Genomic DNA, 15,881 nt, shown 5'->3' with positions numbered 1-15,881 from the left:
CCTATCCTACTGATCCTTACTGATCCCATATTATTTCTTTATCTCTCTCTGAAAAAAAGTAATAAGCCCTGCTTTTCTAGCTTTTTGTGATATCTGCATTGTGAGAAATTGGTAGAAGGCTTTCATCTTGGAAAGCATTTGGTGCCAATCCCTTCCTTTTGATTGGGTTGTCAAACAGTACACGTCTGTGACTTACGTGCTCTCCCCTTCTGTTTGCTTGTCTTAAACCTTGTAAGTGAACAGATATAATGCCACTACTTGCATGGCATTAACCTTCTCCCAAACTAAACTTATGATTTCCAGACTTGCATGATAGGCAGAATGAAGAGGCTAGCCTTTTTTTGTCAGTTAGGAGATTTTAAAGCAGAACATTAGGACGAGTAGAAAACTGCTTAGGATTCAGGGTGCATCCTAGTACAATCTAACAAAATGCTAAATTGCAAAAGTAGTTTCTTGTGCAATTTGTCTGCATGTTTTGTGTAGGTACACTTTTAATAGCATGTGCAAATTTTGTTCACAATCTTGCATGTCTTTTCCAAATTGCACTCTTAAAATATGTGAAGTAGTTATAAGACTAACAAATTGTGAAAATTCCACTGGAATAAAAAAGGCTAATGTGAATAGGAATGGTTTACAAGGCCTGCAACTCCTCCTGTCAGCAACATTGCAGCGAGGTAATGGCAGAATAACATGACAGTATATTTATTTCCTTGGGAATTATTTGAGTTAGTTACTCATGTGGCTCTCCTTAAACCACAAATTATATGCTACTTAACAATAAAAAAAACCAAATATAAAATTGTGTTCAGTGAAGCCATATTAAAAGTAAGTATACCCAAACCCTTCATATAATTCCATTTTATTCCACCATTTGTCACTGGAAGCATTTGCTACATTAACTAGTACACTGAACTAACTATACTTAAAGCACACAATATTTTTGAGTTAAATATTTAACTCAAATATTTTAATATTTAACTCAATATTTTTGAGTTGAAGTAGCCTTAAATATTAGTGAACTAGAAACCCAATGTACTGCCTGTTAAAAGGCTTGTATATAAGGGAGAGTCCTGTTGTGAAGCTAAAACAGGCAGTGCAGTACAAATATTGGTTTTCCAGGTTTTATAGAGAAGAAGCTAAGCCAAAGTTAGTCTACTTTGTTATATTATGTTCATGTTTATCATTGGAGCATAGCAGCGACATTGTCTCTTTGATTTATGCAGTTGCATTCTCTGTTCTGTTTTCTGGAGTGTAACTATTAAGGATACAAATAGTCCATAATAGCAAGCATATATACCCTATGTGAAAGGGAATGTTTGAATATCATACTTTGTAAGAACAAAGAAAAATATATAGTCAATAGTGACAATGTTATACCGTGTTTGGTAATTGTTATGGACTACGGCCAACATCCCATGAGTGAACATCCCCCTACGTCCCTCTGCCTTGGCCCCCCCCACGTGCCTGCCAAAGCTGCTCTAGGGGGGTGTCCTCCAACCCTTTAGAGCAGATTTGGGGAAGGGGGTGCATGCGGGGGCTGCAAGGGAGAGACGGGAATCTCTTTTGCCAGTGGTGTCTATTCTGGGCACCATCTTTTCCAAAAAAAAAAAGGTAGTTAGTAGTGGATCAATCTACATGCTCAAATAAGATTTAACTCTCTGTGTGCATGATATTTAGTTCAATTTCACTCTTAATTAGCTGTTCTAAGTACCTTTTAATAGAGCAGGGTAGAAATAAATGAATAAATTATTTCTAAAAAACGATATATGGGAATCACTTCATTTATAACCTTATTTTAAAGACCTATTTCTGTAGCTTTATTTTGAAATAAATGCCATACATTTTTAATATTGCAAAATGAAACCAGAACCCACATAAACAATGGGTATGTAGCTTCTCTTAAGAAAACTCTGTTTGTCAACTATACCTACTTTATATTTATAGCTTGCAAGCTAGCCCCATGACTTGTTTGTTCATGAAGCCAGGTTGGTTGCAAAATTTTAAAAGCTGTGTTTTAATTTAAGAAATTAAAAAGTGTATAATTGTGTATAGTTGATCAAGCGAAGTATAGTATATTCAGTTCCATGAAAACATGATTTAATGATAACAGGTTAAGCAGTAGATTTGTGAGATAACAAATTTTTGTTGGGTTAACTTTGAGATCATGTTCAATGTCTTTAAGTATTGCACGAGAGTTTTGAAATATGTTGCACATGCAAAATAAATTGCCTGGAATTAAGAATAGCCATTTACCAATTTGGTAAAAAGTTTTCTGTGCAGCCAGATCTGTTGGAATCTACTCCAAATACATTTGTAAAGTTAGTCCATTTAGAAACAAGGACTTGGTAGCCAGAAGCTGGTTCTTGGGAGGCATAATGGTGGCCCTCTGCACTGTGTCTCATGATTAGTGCTTGAAACATTGGAATGAATAGTATCTTAAGAACAGTATATTAAGATATCATTAATAGTATCTTAATGACTTTATGAAAAAGTCCATCTTGAAAACCCTTTGTTCACGACACATTCTGCTTTAATCACTCTTTCTATGATCTACTGAGACATTATTTTGTTGATGCTAAATGCTTAACTTCTTTCTTTTTTTCCTTCTCTCTTCATATCCTGAAGTTTCAACTAACCTTTCAATGCTTTTCTTCCTTACCTCTTTTATTTGCTTCATTTATGCATTAAGTGGTTGCTTAGATTTAAGGTAAGAAACAACAGGGCTGGATTTCATTCTTACTCTTCAGACTGTTACATATGGGGAGAATGTTAATTTCTTGTGAGGGGGCAGGCATGAAGTTTACAATTTTGCTCACATTTCTTGGTTCTTAATTTCTTTTTTTTTAGCTGAGTGAAATGTTGACTTTTAAGGAACTGGATAATTTACAAGGCCTTGAAAGCCAGTAGTTCGCATGAGAAAAATAAGATACATATTTGTAACATGTTCTCTGATCTCCCCCTATGTAATATTTTTTTATCTTATGTATGATGTGATTTAACTACCTTTATGAACAGTGCTTGAATTTGCAAGCTTATTCTGTCTTGCAAAATCAAAAGTAATTTGGGGCATGTTTTCTCTCTCTTTTTTTTTTTTTTGAAAAAGTGGTAGTATCGATTAGCAGCCTCCAACCAAATCCTTGGACTGCTAACAAATCTGTACAGTCCGTATGTTAGACTGGTTTTGCAGGCACAGATAGCTGTACTGTTCAAATGTTGGCAATTATGAATTTAAGGTTTTTGTAAACACGTCTATGAAAGTACACCTGTTTACACAGATCCTCCCACAATCTGTAGTCTTGACTCTGTGAAGTAGGCTTAACATTGACTTGTGGTGGTCTCAGTGTTGTCATGCTGTCATTCATGTCAAAGTGTCAAACGGTATTGAAAAAGATGGGTGTGCCTAAATTCCATTTGACTTTAAAACTTAACGGTATCAATTTAGATCTGCGTAACTCTTTTAGATTTCTATCCAAAGACAGTAACAATGCAGAACTACTTTAAGCGTGCTCAAAGCCTGCAGCCTCCAGTGAAGCATAACTCCCCTCCACCCGCCGTTCTACCCCCTGACTTCTCAGCAACACTTTCTTGTGCAACATAATGTGAGCGAGTGGCTGGGAAGCACATCACAAATCCCCTGAGTGCATAGAGCTAATTGCATGACCCCCATTGGAAAAAGTAGATGATTTTGAAATCTGGTTGAAAATAATTAGAAATGTAGCGATCAATTAATTTATTAACTTTGTTTAATTATACTATTAATTAAAATGTGATTTAACATAAAGCAACGTGAAGTTTGGAAATGTGGGGCTTGTCTTTTCACACTTATGAGAAACAGCTGTTCTTCAAACTTGGGCTCAGGAAATCAAATTAGGGGAACATATCCATTGGTCAGGCAAGTGGAAGGCAGCTCATGCAATCATTATTTCTCTTCTTTCTCCTCCCCTTGCAGCCCTTAATATCCCCCCAACCTCTCTAGAAGGTCAGTGCCTCCTCCTGAATAGTGGACACTCTGTCATACGTCACTGAGGTGGGAGAGGAGAATCATCTGAAAGCAGGCAGAGCAGGGTGCAGCTCATCTTCATCTGTTCTGGGGTGATTCCCTCACCACCACTGTAACCCTACTGTTTAGGAGGGTCCCCCAACCTTCTAGAGAGGCTTTTTTAGGGGCTTGCAAGGGGGCGGAGATGTTCGGTGTTCAGGCAGGAAGGAAGGTAAGAGGAAGATTGTATGAGTTACCTTCCACTCACGTATGGATTAGATGCACCTATCATTTCTTAATCAGGTCTGTAAATTTGAATGGTGCTATAGCTTTCCCAGATGAGAGGTTCTTTGAGGATAGGGAAAGATTAGCCTTTCATAAAAAATCACCACTACTTGATAGCTCCTATACACAATGAGCACACCCGCACATAAGCATAAGTGTATATGTAGTACTGTTTACTTGTTGTTTCAACCATCATGGTCATATCAACTTTACAAATGCATACACCAGCAATACAGGTAAGCACGCAAAAACTCTACAGTACAAAAAAGTAAAATACAAAAAGATGCTAAAAAGGTTTTCATTAGAAGGTGCCCACGAATGTGTAAACAATTAGTTTTAATACAAAGAATTAAAATAAGAGACTTAAGAATTTACATTAAAAGGTCCATAAATGTATAAAAGTTAATACTACTGGTACATTAAAACTTCACGTTAAATTTCATCATTACAGTTCATCTTCTCAACTTTTTGGCAGCCACTGCGAATCTTGCAACTCTGTCACAAATGTGTTAGCATCAGACAGCAAATACATGCACACACACAAAATGGGTGTGTACACCCCCCCACACACCAGAGTACCTACACTCATTAGGCTGTAGATTGGACCCTACAGATGATGCTGGAAAACAGTAAAGGTGTGTCTGTGTGCGTATGCATGTCTTTCAGCCTTACTTATAGGGCGTGATCTACAGCTCAGTCACGTCTGACGTGAAGTAGCGAGCACGTGGCATTTCTTATCCTTTGGATTGCCTCTTTTATCCCTGGTGTTTATAATATTTTTTCATAGCATTCTTAGAATCAGTCTCCTCTTTATTTTATTCAGAGTTCAGTAGAGAATTCAAGGTTTGAACACATGCCCTTAACAGCTTTGCTTATTAATTAACCAGCCCATATCCTATCCTGTTTTCTTTTGTAAGTTATAGGCATGTGTTTGTGCTGGGAGGCATTTAAAAAAATAACACTCATCATTTTAAAAACAAATCCCTTAGTTATCCTTGGTCCCTAGATTGCTGCTTAATACGTAGCCTTGCATCACTCAGGAAGGTTATTCTAGTAGCCTCTAAGACAAAATTAACTGAACGTAGCTAGAGCCAGTATGGTGTAGTAGAGAGAGTTTTGAACTTGGATTCCAGAGTCCTGAGTTCAAATCTCTACTTAGCCACAAAGCTAACTGAATGATATTGAGTCAGTCACACACATTCAACTTAATCTGCTTCATGGGGTTGTTTTAAGTTGAACTAAAATGAGAGATGTATACTGTACAGAGCCCCTTTGAGGATGGTTGGGATACAAACGTGAAGAATAATACAGATATCTGCAACTCAGGTATGCCACCCTTGCCTTAGTTTTTCAAGACTCTTTAAGCTGAACATTGTGGGTCTGTTGGTTTGCTCATGCCTTAACTACAGTATGCATTTTGATAACAGAGAGTACCGAATGGAAAGCCGCTGTTTACTATTGCCTTCCACTAAGCTGTAGTTTTTTCAGCAGAGGCGTACAGCTTCTGAGTTACCAATTTTCAGTATCAAAGTAATCTCAAAAATCAAAGTGTTCTCAATAGATGGGGCCACATTGCCTAAGGTAGGAGTGGAAACTCTCCCCCGCCCCGAAGTCTCCATTCCCTTAGAGGAACCTTTTGGGGACTGCAGACAGGTTGGGTGCACATAGCCTTCCTGCTCTCTCTAGATGGAGTGATGGTTTGTGCATTCATTCGTTTTTTTCTCATTGTCTGTCTGTCTGTCTCCCTCTCTCTCCTCTTCACCATCCATTCAGACCCATCCATTTTAAAGCCTGGATAGAGAGTAGCCTCCCCTCCCCACATGCTCAGGGATTAAAGGAGCAGAACAGGCAGAAATGCTTGTGACCCATAGTAATTCGTTTCCCATCTCTGGCTTAGGCTATAATTTCTCAAATGCAGTCACTGACCACTTTTCACATGCAAGTATTGTCTTGTACAGATGTTTTTGCAATTGAGCCAATCCTCTGTGTGGGCACCTAGTTCCCTTCCCCAGGCCGTCTTGTTCCAGGATTTGGGGTGAAGATCCAGCAGTTTTGCAGACCATTTCCCCTATCTTACATTTGGGACGGCATGTCTACTGCATTGATTTGCACGAAGGAAGAACTGCTACCATCAGAAAGAAGTTGTAGAGAAGGGGACATCTTTTTCCTTCCCTGCATTCCAGACTCTGGTGGCAAAAGGAACTGTGGTATAGGGACCCCTTGTCCCCACATTTTCCCCAGTTCCAGCAATATAAAAAGCCAACTTGAAAACCTACAGTCAGAGCTGTATACAATTTGAGACCTATTGGTCAAGGAATCTCAGATACTATAGACTTGTCTCCCACCACATGTAATTTTGGTGATGAATTGCTACTTGCATTGTGTCAGCAATGTACAATTCTGAACAACATGGAAGCAATATTAGATTATTCTACAGCTCTGTTTTAAAGCATTTGGGAGGAAAAGAGACAATGTTTTGAATTTAATTGAGGCAGGTATAAAGCATACATAATTAATACTTACTCAGTTAAAGAAAGTCTGTTCTCTGTGTGTGCTGAAGTTTCACAGTACAGTATGAGGATAAATTACAATATGAGGATAAATTAAAAAGAAATGATCTGCTGCTCCCTTGCCCCACTTTTAGAATTCTGGGAATTATGTTGTCCGGGATACTTTGTTCATTAATTTAAACAATTGTGATACTTGTTTTGCCTTTCAATGCTTATTACTCATTTTAGGGGGTCTTAATTTTCTGAATTAAGCAGTAGTGCTGAGTACAAGAGGCTGTTGCTTTGTGGGTAGGAAAAATGGGATGTATGTTGTTTGCAAACTGTTAATCTTTTAGCATTCTACTTGAGAGAGGTAAAGCTGTTACAGAGGTCAGCCTTTTTAAAAAATATATTTTGATTTGTAGAAGCATTTTTTTTCTTTTACCCCTAACTTTTTGCCAATATGGAACCTGTTAAATCAAAATTGTAAAATGAAAATGGCAAAAACGTAAGTCATTTCTGATTTCTAAAACAGGTATGTAAAATCATAGTTGCTTCCCTCCTTTCAATGTCAAGTACATGGGCCATAATCCTGAAAACTTCAGCCGTACTAACCGTTTAGGAACTTTTGGTCCTTTCCTGAAATTCCATACTATATTAGAAATTACAACTTCTCCGAGTATTGAAAGCAGTTTGCTGTGTGTTGTGGGGTAACTTCTTCAGGGAAGCCCAAGTCTTAAGGTTCACTGGGGAAATAGAAGTGGCTGCATGGTTCTCTGGATTGTGGCCATGGAGTTGAAATTGAATAGTGCTATCTTGGGGCGTTTTTCTTTTAACACTTTCATGCTGAAATGAGAATCTGTGCCATTGTTTACATTTTGTAATACCTAACATACGGACTTAGGGACACTGAACATGTTGTGGTATTACATGTTCAGTGGCTACATGACCTTTTAATCTGTGTGAGCACATGCTTGAGGGTCTTTGGCCAAATATGGCTCTCTGCTGCATGCACATGAGGTAGAATAGTGAAAGTATGTGTTTCAAATATACTGGCATACACAATTCATATGCTTGTGTGAAGCAGTTCTCATACGATTTTTAAGATTAATCCCCCCCACCCCCAGCATTCTTTGTATGTGATATGAAAAGCTTTTGGGGATGCTAATAAAATATAATAGCCACCAAGTGACCCACATGTCCTTCTTACACGAGCAAGTGTTCTAAACAGCCCCCTGCCCCCAGAGTCTTGTGCATTCTGTTGTTTGGGGCACTTTAATTTAAACTCACTGAGTTAACTTTTAAAGTAACACTTTTAGTGTTGTCATGAGGGCTGAATTGATTCAGTCACACAAAGCGTTTATTTTTCAAACTTATTTTAGCTTATACCTTAAGGAGGTAGTGTTCGTTGTAAAACAGTGTATCATTTGGCATCTTTAGTGATAAGCATTTGGATATATATTACTGCTAGTTTAAAGGCTCTCTTGTCAGTTAGCACTAGTACTTTAAGCGTGTTCTTGAAAATCTCAACTTGGGAATTTAGAGCTAAGACATAGACAGGATTCTTTATATTTGTGCAGGCAGGCTAACTGAATGGTTGATAAGCCAGGCAAAAGATACAGCAGAGAGATGTGTCAGTGTTCTGTATCTAGAATAAAATGTCCCCCTTTTCATTGTTCGTTCCTCCTCCCGAAAACGACGTCGCTTAGGCCTATCTAGTTTCTCACTTAAAGCAATTCAAGGTTTCATAATGCTGAAAGTTTGCTTACAGACTCAGAAGTAAGCCTCATTGAGTTCACTGAGGCTTACTCGCAGGTAATTGGGTATAGGATTGCAGCCTTAAAGGACTTAATCTTTTTCCAAATACGCCTGCATAAATGGCATTTGTACCCTTCATTTGCCATATCAAGCTGAGCATTTGTGACTGGAAATTTGTTACAGCAAAATGCCGTGCTACAGATTGCTTGCCTTTCAGTTAGTAATCAAAAAAAGCTGCGCTCTTTTAACTTTTCCTTTGAGATCGGCTTGGGAATTAAAATTATAATCCAGCTATTCATCTTAAATCCATTTCCTTATACAGATAACAATAATTATAAATATGATTTGGCTTTTGCATAGGTTATTTTCCAACTTGATAAGTATTTTGGCATTACAGTATTTAAAAGCATTACTAGCTTGATCACTAAATTCTTTAGAATCATAGAATCATAGAATAGCAGAGTTGGAAGGGGCCTACAAGGCCATCGAGTCCAACCCCCTGCTCAATGCAGGAATCCACCCTAAAGCATCCCTGACAGATGGTTGTCCAGCTGCCTCTTGAATGCCTCTAGTGTGGGAGAGCCCACAACCTCCCTAGGTAACTGATTCCATTGTCGCACTGCTCTAACAGTCAGGAAGAGTAGTTACACCTTGGGTGGGTTTGCACATCACTTTAAGCCATAGTGATTTATAAACTATTCGCAGTAGCTTATTTTCAAAATAAGCTACTGTGATCCCCCATGTGATCGGACAATTAAGCTACGCAGCATGGTTTATTCCCCCCCCTCCTCGCCCCTTTTACCACTCAGCCAGGGTGGTATCCACCTTTCTTTGTGCTGGATACCGTATCCTGCTGACCCTCGCACTGAAGTTAGATCATGTTCCTCCCTCCAATTGGTTGGCTGTGCGCTAGGGGATGTGGCCTGGTGTCCTCTGTCTCTGCCTTATTGCCACCTATCTCACCTCAACGTGAAAAGTGAGTGAAAACAAACCATTTGCTCCCTTCCTTTCCCCCACTTCTTATTCCTGTCCCACAGCCTCTCACCAGTAGCAAACAAACAACACAGAAAGGAAGCTTATTTCTGCCAATAATCCACCCTGCAGAAAATGCACTGTGTTCTGGCAACATGTTAACCCAACCTGCGGAAAATGTGCTCCATAATAACTCATGGCGGATTAGCATGTTGTGTGAACCTGGTCAAGATGACTTATTCAGCTTGCTTAAAACTGGGTTTCCTTAATACTGCTTTGAATCTACTAAGGCACTTTGTGCCCCAAAGGGGGTGATAACACTAAACCCTTGAAAGTTTGCAAGATTGGAGTCAGATTTCATGCAGAGGTGCCCCTTGTTGAGATGCACCCAATGCATGATGAAAACCCTGCACTGCTATACCTCCACATCCCAAGGGGGTGGCAGCTCTAAGCCTTTGAAAGTTTGCAGAACTGGACAACATTTCACACATAGGTTCCCTTTACGCAGAGACAGAACTAAAACCTTGTGCAGCTATGCCTCTCCATGGGAATCATGGGGGTTTGATACTTTGGAAGTTTGCAGAGTTCACTGCTGAGAAAGTGGGGAGGGCAGAGAGCACAATCTGTTGCTGGGCAAATCTCAGAAACAGAGATTGCCTGAAAGCAACAGAGTGGCGGCTGCAGTTCTGATCACTCTTGCCAGGCAACCCTGTAGGCGACGTATTTAAACCACTCTGGGAGCACCAGACGACACGATAAGCCATGATGGGTTAAATAAACCTCACTACCAGGGTGGCTTATTTTGGCTAAATAAACCACCGCGGTTGGGAAAAACAATGTGCAGATGACCTGATAAGCCAACATGGTTAATTCAGAAAAATAAACAATCATGGCTTAATGTGGCATCCAAACCCAGTCCTTGGCTGAAAGACAGGCTGTAGAAAAATCATGGAATACATTAGTTTCTGTACCAGTCCACGCTAAATATTTCTGTGTGTCTGGTAGTGAATGTCTTCATATTGTATGTAGGAAGTACAATGGAGGAGTTTTCTCCAAAACGTACTTGGAAGAAAAGAACAAAGGCATGTCCTCTGTTTGCGGTTATACCACCGTTCTGAAGCTATGAGTCATCCGTGCTGCATGGTGCCGCTGAAAATATGGCTAATTTTGTAATCAGACTTTGAACTTGAGCCTGTTGTAAAATGGCTTAGATTTCCTGGACACAAACATCTGTCATGATGGAGGTATGTTTTGCAATATGTTGTGCCTCATAGACTTTGTCTCATGATCCCAGCACATACTTGTAAAGTATTCCTTCATATATATATATATATATATATATATATATATATATATTGGATTTAGAGTCCAGAGTATCCCATAAAACTCATGGGTGTTGTGAGTCCCCACTATTTCTGTTTTTGACAGTGCAGAAGTAAGGTTGAGTAGCTTTCCTATAGGAGTTGAACCCAGATTGACTTCATCTCTGATAGTTTATTTTATCCACGTAGCAAGCTCTGTCCATATGTAAATGCAAGTCATCACAGATGTCTCACATTTGTGATTTATGTGAAAATAAGCCACCAAGTTTATTTCTTAGTTCAATCCACACTGATGCTGATGAGCAGGAGACATTCAATTATTCATACCTCATATTTACAGCGCCTCAAGTGTAATCTGTCATCAGCATCTCATGAAACTGATCAATAGAATGACCACCATCTCCTAAAAATTGGGTTGATCTATGGCAGAAGTAAGAGCTGGTGATGTTCCCATTCTTTTGTGACAATAAATACTAGGATACATACATATATTGCAAATACATAAATATGCAGCTGATTTATAAAAGCTTTTCATACAGTTTTGGTGATACTGGAGTGTCAGGATCAAGGCTGACAGGCTGAACGGGCCCCATTAGCAGCTACTTGCATCAACTTTTGACCCCTTGGCTGTACTGTGTTAGTAATACAACTCAGTATTATGAGTTTTTTTACTAGCAATGCAAACCGTGTTTTGTGTTACTGCAACTACCAGTGACCGCAGCTCAGTGGTAGAGAAGCTGCTTTGCATGCAGAAGGTCTCAGGTTCGACTCCGAGCATCTCCAGGTAGGGCTAGGAAGGAGTCCTGCCTAAAACCCTGGGCAGCCGCTGCAAATCGGTGTCAACAATATTGGGATAGATGGACCAACGTTGTATCCCTTCTCCTCCACCCTGCCCCACCAGGAAACAACTTGTCCAATGCTGTTCTATAAGAAATAGCTTATGTAGATTCATGCCAGTTATTTTGGCTTCCGTAAGCCATGTAGAGGGAAAGAGGCAAGGGGAAACTATACCCGAGCAACATATAAACAACCTTGCATGGCAAAGACAAGGGGAACTATTGGTGCAGTGGCACGGATGGACCCCACTGTAACACTGGCTTCTGTTGTTTTGGAACAGACCCTCTTTTTCTGCAGAATGAGATATTCATTGAGACACGGCCAGGCCTTTGCATCCCACCTAAGAAGTGGGGAATATAAGATTAACTGTATTGAAGGAATACCAGTTTCTTATGACTTGTTCCTGTGCTTTTATAATTATTGTAAGGGCTTCATATAAAGAAAGTATTCCCTGTCCTATGCAAAGTTTAAGTAAAAAAATGAATAAGTGCTTTCCTAAAGTATTTATTATAACTGAGGGACACTTCATGCATTATGCTTTGGCAAGTTTGCATTTGCCACCATTAGTATCAGTGGTGGAAAACTACAGCCAAACCCAGCCCTTGGGTACATGTGTCTATATAATAAATGGAGTTGAAAACCTTCTGTACACATTAGATTTCAGGTTTCCTAATAAATTGTTTCATGTGTACTTCTAGGCTGAAATCCTACACCCACTTACCTGGAATAAACCCATTGGAAGTAAACCCATTCAGAGTAGAAATATAATATATGAAGTGATTCTAAGTTGAGCCTAGTAAGCAAAACTTTCATTGGCTGTGCTCGGATGTCACGACAAGCCAGAATCCTTTAGAACGAGCTTCTATAAATGAACTAACTAATCAAATAAGTAAGCGTGCTGGAGCATTTTGCTCAATCACTTCTGTTTGTTTGCATCTGTCTGTGGTTTGTTTAGTGTAATGCCTGAATTAGGAACTGCTGCTTTATGACTTTGGCTTGTTGGGAGAACAATAAGCCAGAGATCCCAGTTTAGATGTCAAACAAGCCACAGGTGGAATGTACCTGTCTTATTTAGTGGTTCCCACTGGCAGGAGGACCCTAGCAGAGGCAAATGAGAAGAACGCACCAGCTTGCTTGCTCATTCACAGTAATGGCAGAACGTCATTGTGATGTCCAAATCTTTAGTTTGGTATGCTATGCACATTAATAGTGATCTAAAGGTAAACGTGATGGCCAAAGGCAAATACAGTCAGAGTAACACTTAAACACAGCATACAACCACAAGCCCTTTGAGAACAGCTCATAGCTTATATATGCATGAACACTTTGGTTTTTTAAGAAATAATTGTTTAAACATTTTCCTGTCTCTCTAATGTTGCAGATCAGTTCTCAAAGGAATCTTGTTTATCTTTATTTTCCTGAGGAGTTTCAGTGAGGGTTGTTTTTCTTCCCATTACTTCTCATGCAGGTTAGTACCCAGAATATGAAAATGGGTGGTCTGCCTCGTACCACACCACCCACCCAGAAACCACCCAGTCCACCAATGTCAGGGAAAGGAACCATTGGGTAAGTACACCTTTATATGTGTCAAAAGGTGGATGGGAAGAGTTACAAGGAGAAGATTAAAAAAAACAACTTCTATCAGTTTTACTATTGCCTCATGGTTCATAGGTGCTTAAAGTTGCATTGTGGGGTCTGGAGATGTCTTCTGTGTCTACTTCATAGGCAGATGAGATATTCATAGTATCGCCATTGGAACTATTGGTTAAATATTTTCTTCCTGCAGGAGCCTTTTTGCACTTTTGTATATAGTACAAGTAGCTCTACACGATCTTTTGCTGTAGGCCTGGAATAAGTAATCAGCCTAAATATCCTGTACTACATGAATACAAAAATTCCATGGGCCCAGTTAGGTCCACCGAAGGCAGAGTGCCAGTATGTGGGGGATTCTGGTAGGCTCATTGGATTCTCCCTTCCCTTCCCCCTGCCTAATCTATGGAGGCAGCACAACAGACCTTCAAGGGAAACGAGAGCTCTGTGCATGCCTCCCACATCCTCATCCAGGCTGTCCTCTCTGCTCAAGGCAAGTTACTTGTGCTCTGAGCTCATTTTCAGGTGAGACGGAGAACTCGGGATAGGGGAGGCCTGCACACCAGCAGGGGAAGTAGGAGAACTGGAGCCTAAGGAAATTCTCCATAAGTGCTGTACCCAGGGTGTGGACTAGGTCCTGTCCTATGCCTTATCAAACTGAACAGTGAGCAGGAGTTCTACGCTGCCTTGCCCAAAGATCTTTGGTGTATTTCATTGTCTGAAATTGCTTCCATACATATGTTTTTCTTGTGTAGGCGTCACTCTCCCTATCGCACACTGGAGCCAGTGCGTCCTCCAGTGGTACCAAATGACTATGTACCTAGCCCTACCCGTAATATGGCTCCCTCGCAACAGAGCCCTGTTAGAACAGCTTCTGTGAATCAAAGGAATCGCACTTACAGGTATTCAGTCTGCTCCTCCACAAAATATTAACAATAATTAAGACCCATAACACAGTTTATAGCAATCTGCTTTTAACACCCTACCCCACCCCTTCACTTAGAACTTCATAAATTCATGTGATTTCCTGGGAAATCCATTGGGCATTAGAGGGAAACCATGCTGCTTATACTATGTATTGTACAATGTGGCATTGTTTGTTTAGGAAGCGTTTATTCAAAAGCAGGACAGAATTTACTAGCTGATTTGTAACACCACGATATCTAATTAATATATCTAATTTTTATTTATAACTTTTATTATTGGCCTGTCCGCCCCAAGGTGATGCACAGTTTCTAAAATGCGGTGCTTGAAAAGGAGAATATTGCAATTGTGAGGTTTTATAGTAGCTTCCATTACAAGGTTTTGAAACCACGATTTTCATGCTGAACAGTGGTGAGACTTTGATGCCTGTGAAAATGTTGGCAACTCCGAACAGATACGTTATTTGGTTAACTACAGGAAACACGGCTGATTGCATTTATTTTTGTGGATTTTCAGAAGGCATATAATGGCTGGGCAATGGCCCTGGTAAAATAGGCCATTTTGTGGAAATGGATCTACACAGCAGGTCAGCCCCACGTAGCAAAAAATAATAGTACATTGGTAAGATTTCATGGTATATTTCTGAAAACTATTTTGTACCGAAGTGTTTTACTTGGAAGAGTGTCAAGCAGTGCAGCTAAAAGCAGCCTTCTTACAGATGTTGGCCCCCTTTCCACCAAAGGTCCATATTGCCAGGACCCGTTGGATAGCTTCCTGCAGGCCATGTCCTATAATTTAGCAGGCAGCTGTTATCCTTGGATGGTGCATCCCAATTTTAGCTTAGGCATTGGCAAAGACTTCATCATGTGTTTCTCTGTCCGCAGAATTGCAGATTTAGCAGCCTTCTGTTATGAAGCTGTGTGTTCAGCGTGGGATGGAATGTAGATACCTTGGTGGTTTTTATTTCTTTAGCAGCAGCGGGAGCAGTGGAGGGAGCCACCCTAGCAGTCGGAGCAGCAGTCGAGAAAACAGCGGAAGTGGAAGTGTGGGAGTCCCTATTGCTGTCCCCACTCCGTCCCCTCCCAGCGTGTATCCAGGTAAATGGGAAGCTCAGCTCCCTCTCATGTTCTGGTGATTCGTTTATCAGAGAAACCTCTAGTCGTTATGTCCCTGTGCTTAATTTGTCCTCCTTTCTCAGCGCTGTGTAAATTTGGAAGACAAATTAGCGCTTGGCATTACTTGGGAACGTTTGAAATACTTGCTAGTCTTGGGTGTGTCCTTGAGTGACAAATGGGGAGGGTGCCTTTTAAGCCTGCAAAGGCTAAAACATGGCTAGATGCTTGAACTAGCCAAGTTGGCTAGAACTTGGCTAGATGCTGCCACAATAGGTCTCGTCAGTTTCTTAGCAAAAGCTTTGTGTCCTGATTCCAAGGCTGGGGAGGGGTCTCCATGCCAGGATTTCAGTAGAGCCCTCAGTCCTTGTGCCAATTTCAAGTTAGAAGATTTTGGATTCTGTGCAGCAACGATAATTTGTGTATGTGTCCCATGTCCTTATTCCAGAGTTTTTACTCCCTTTATTTTACATAGCTTACCAATGTTGGATACGAATAGCAATCTCTTGTGCAAATAGAAAGCACATGCATATGTAGAAGCTTAATTTTTTTAAAAAAAATTGCAGTGGTTGTGTGGGTGAAATCACCATACTAATGAGATAATGGAGATAAA

At 40.1% G+C, this 15,881-nt stretch overlaps 1 protein-coding gene across 12 annotated transcripts in view; it reads left to right on the top strand.

The window, feature by feature from the left end:
• ABI2 (abl interactor 2) overlaps positions 1–15,881 on the top strand; it is a 67,674-nt gene that overhangs the window by 34,976 nt on the left and 16,817 nt on the right. For 3 of the 12 annotated variants that reach the window (XM_063116141.1, XM_063116136.1, XM_063116146.1), the window contains exons 4-7: positions 2,690–2,707; positions 13,111–13,208; positions 13,988–14,134; positions 15,129–15,253. In XM_063116141.1, the coding sequence (XP_062972211.1) occupies positions 2,690–2,707; positions 13,111–13,208; positions 13,988–14,134; positions 15,129–15,253 (388 nt within the window). The remainder of the gene's footprint in view (positions 1–2,689; positions 2,708–13,110; positions 13,209–13,987; positions 14,135–15,128; positions 15,254–15,881) is intronic. The other 9 variants (XM_063116142.1, XM_063116137.1, XM_063116143.1 and 6 more) reach the window with 5 other exon arrangements.

The sequence above is a fragment of the Elgaria multicarinata genome, chromosome 2 (genome assembly GCF_023053635.1).
Source record: "Elgaria multicarinata webbii isolate HBS135686 ecotype San Diego chromosome 2, rElgMul1.1.pri, whole genome shotgun sequence".
Classification (NCBI taxonomy): domain Eukaryota; kingdom Metazoa; phylum Chordata; class Lepidosauria; order Squamata; family Anguidae; genus Elgaria; species Elgaria multicarinata.
The sequence above is the reverse complement of the archived record's forward strand: the minus strand, read 5'-3'. Positions and strand labels throughout refer to the sequence as shown.